The following is a 3,275-nucleotide window of genomic DNA, read 5'->3' on the forward strand; positions in this document are numbered from 1 at the left end:
AGTGAATTTACAGTCCTCAGTCCTCTATTTTTCTCTTGCCAAAGTCAGAGCCATTAGTGCTGCTATTCTCATTCCAAATGCTGAGCATACACCTTTGGTTTTATGTTAGGGGGAGTGAGGTAAGAGCATAATTTATATTTATTACCCAAAAGGAGAGAGCCAGCTCAAACAAAATTACTGCTAAAATAAAATACTCCCCTGCACATGCTTGAACTCCAGGGAGAGGCTAAGGGAGGAAACATTGCAGATACTTTTTACGTTGCTCTGATTTTATAATGATGAAAAATGCCACAAAGTAGAGCAGCATAGGGAAGGAAACTTCTTTGGCTTGCAGTCAGTGTGGAGAATTTGCCAAGGCTGGTATCTTCCTTCTGTGAGGGGAGTTGAATCTGCCTCTTGCTGCTGCAACTGCAATCTGTGACAAGCTGCATCCCAGCTGCAGTCAGTGATGTCTCAGGAGGGTAGCTTTTTCCCCACCTCCTATGTACCCTTTAGGTAATGTGCTGCATCTAGACTCTTGCACAGATTTTTCAACAGAAGGCATTCAAACTTTTTTTGCTATTCCAATCTAAGTTCAATGTCATTCACTGTTCAAAGCCTGCAAACTGGAGAGTGGTTTGATGTAGTTCTGAGCAGGGTCCATCAGGTTTAGGTGATAATGCAGATGCAGGAATGAAGATGCTTTGAATTTTGACATACCACAAAAAAACCCCACAAACAAACATTCCCGCAGAACCAGATTGGTATGTAGCACATTTACAGTTAAACAAATCTGTTCAGTAATTAGAGGTCAAATGTATTTTGGTCTCCTTCATGAAGAAATCTGGTTAATGAATACATCTACTCAGCACTTAATAGAGCCCAGACAAGATGTTCAGATTGTGCTGTAAAGTAGTTCTAGCACACTTTTCCTTCTTTTACAGACTTTTGAACTTTTCCCCAGTATTTCTTAAACTTGATTCAAAAAAATCTGCTGCTAAAATCTTTTCTGGTTGGCCATGGCAGTGTCCTTTATGACACCTACAGCTACACCTACAGACTGAGAGATGCTTTAAAAAAAAACAGACATCCAAAGCACGAAGGTAGCAATGAGAGCCCCAAAGATAGCAATTGTATTTTAATATTTTAAAAAATAATAATAAAATAAAGGTCAGCCAAGGAAATTACATGAGGATTCAAAAAAGATTCAGTTGAGAGGAATGTCCTATTGTTGACTTTTATAGTTGTAGATTTGACAGCAAGCCTGCAAATGTGGCTCCATGATCTATCCTTACAAAACCAAATGTATCACTTTCTTATCACTTGAAAATATAAATAATTGAATCCATATTGAGATCATTCAGTGCCTCTGCACTAGGACAGTCCTATTCCAGTCATTAAGCTAGGAATTCTGCCTACATCTTCAAAAGACATGGAAATATTTACTGGTTGAGGACTTCTTGGAACTGTCTTATGCAGTTTCATTACTCAGCTGTGGCCCATTTTGATGCAAACTGAAAGTTCTAAGGCAATTGCTTTGAGCCACATATATAATTTACATTTTACTATCTTAGTCTGTTTTGCTCAGTGGGGTGAATATTTCTGTCCCTGAAAATACAATTGCCTTTGTTAATATTCCCAGTGGAGACACTTATTTCCTTGAAAACCTCTCTTTTGTTGGCAGGCAAGATTTTAAAATTATGACTAAGCAGCTCCTGTGTTGGAGGGGGAGGAATTCCCAAAAGCTCAAAGTTCCCTTTTAATTCCTCCTGCGAATCTCACCCTGCAGTTCTGTACAGGGGAAACTATAGAGTTCTGTTGCACAACTCAGAGTTTTCACACTTAGGTTGACCCTGTGTTGATCTGCATGGTGTCTCGCTAAGCAAACTGGGTCTAGCACAGGTCACATAACTTTTTCTGGGTGCCATGGATGATGCCCCTTGCTTTTACAAGACTGCACTGATGTGATGATCACTTACTGATTGATAGGCTGGCTGCATTTTACATAGACATAAGAGAAACGTCACAGACCACCTCTGAGAGACTGGCTACTACCCATGCACATGCCAGACCTATTTGCTCCCTGCATACTTCTTTTCCACCCTGTCATTGCTGCTGGCCCCATGGAGCAGCCTGCAGGTTGGATTAGTTGTTTTACTAGCAGTTACCAACTCTGGGCAATTTTTTTCTGAGGATACCTGTGATTCACAACTTGCACACACAAAGTGTGGTATGTGGCAAGTGGAGCTGTGACCATGAGCTAGGGGAGGGTTCTGGGACTGCTGGGAGGGACCTGCTACCATCAGCAGCATACAGCCACCTCACTGCTGCATCTAAAAGCTGCTCCCGACAGAGACCAGCAGGGACCAGGCCATAAAACAAATCCTATGAAACAAATCTAGTCCATGGGCAACACAGTTCACTGTAAGTTTTCACTATAGATACTTGTTTTTGAAATTCCAACCCATTTTCAGAATTAACCAGTGGACACTGCATTGCAACTTTAAAGACCTCAGTCACAGAAGTATTGCCATGTTGAGCAGTAAACACTATCACTGATTGTTACCTAAAGCTTCATCTCATACAACCAATCCCAAAACTAAGAACAAAAATAAAGTGGACTTTCCTTTGGGAGCTAATTAGTTTTACAGCACTGATGCATGTTTTTTGATGCTGCTTTTGTTCCCCTTTCTTATAGACAGAAACTCTGCTTCTTCAGGTGGAAAAGAGAAATCTGTGTGTTTGTGTAACTGCAAACCTGCTGGACTGAATCCTGGAGGCCAGTTAAGGAGTGTCACCTGCTCAGCAGTTTTTAAAAGGCAGCTGTATAAAATACAGCATTAAGGAGTTCATGTTGTAAGCATGTATGCCCCAACATACTGAGGAAACTGGGGGGTTGTGTCTTTATATATTTGTCTGTTCTGTTTGTTGGGGGTTTTTTTTAATAGTACCCTCTATTCATATCCACTGGGTTGCCAGTAAGGGCTCAGTTTGGTAAAACTGTTAGTTGGTGTTGAAGTGGGGGAAAATTTTACCTGCTTTGATTTTTAAATCAGAGTTCGCCAAGTGTAACCCACAAGATAAATATGGCCAGCAGTGGTCTAGAGACACTTGCAGCTGGTTTTTGTCTGTAATATGAACATATCTCTGTGGCAACTTGACCACAGGAATTGTAGTCTCTGTAGGCTTTGCCTGTACATTAAAGATGATGGAAGTCCTTTCTGTCTGTTGTCTGCACTGTGACCACATTCAGGCATGTTGCAGTTCTTTCAGCTGTCACGAGGTATGTGTCATGA

At 41.0% G+C, this 3,275-nt stretch overlaps 1 protein-coding gene across 1 annotated transcript in view; it reads left to right on the plus strand.

Annotated features, from left to right (window-relative positions):
* LOC104391026 (neuropeptide-like protein C4orf48 homolog) overlaps positions 1 to 2,944 on the plus strand; it is an 8,898-nt gene extending 5,954 nt beyond the window's left edge. The window contains exon 4 of the mRNA XM_010000241.1: positions 2,678 to 2,944. Within this exon, the coding sequence (XP_009998543.1) occupies positions 2,678 to 2,749 (72 nt within the window). The 3' untranslated portion in view covers positions 2,750 to 2,944. The remainder of the gene's footprint in view (positions 1 to 2,677) is intronic.
* The last annotated feature ends 331 nt before the right edge of the window (positions 2,945 to 3,275 follow it).

Source organism: Chaetura pelagica, unplaced genomic scaffold, assembly GCF_000747805.2.
Source record: "Chaetura pelagica isolate M959 unplaced genomic scaffold, ChaPel_1.0 scaffold116, whole genome shotgun sequence".
Taxonomy (NCBI): domain Eukaryota; kingdom Metazoa; phylum Chordata; class Aves; order Apodiformes; family Apodidae; genus Chaetura; species Chaetura pelagica.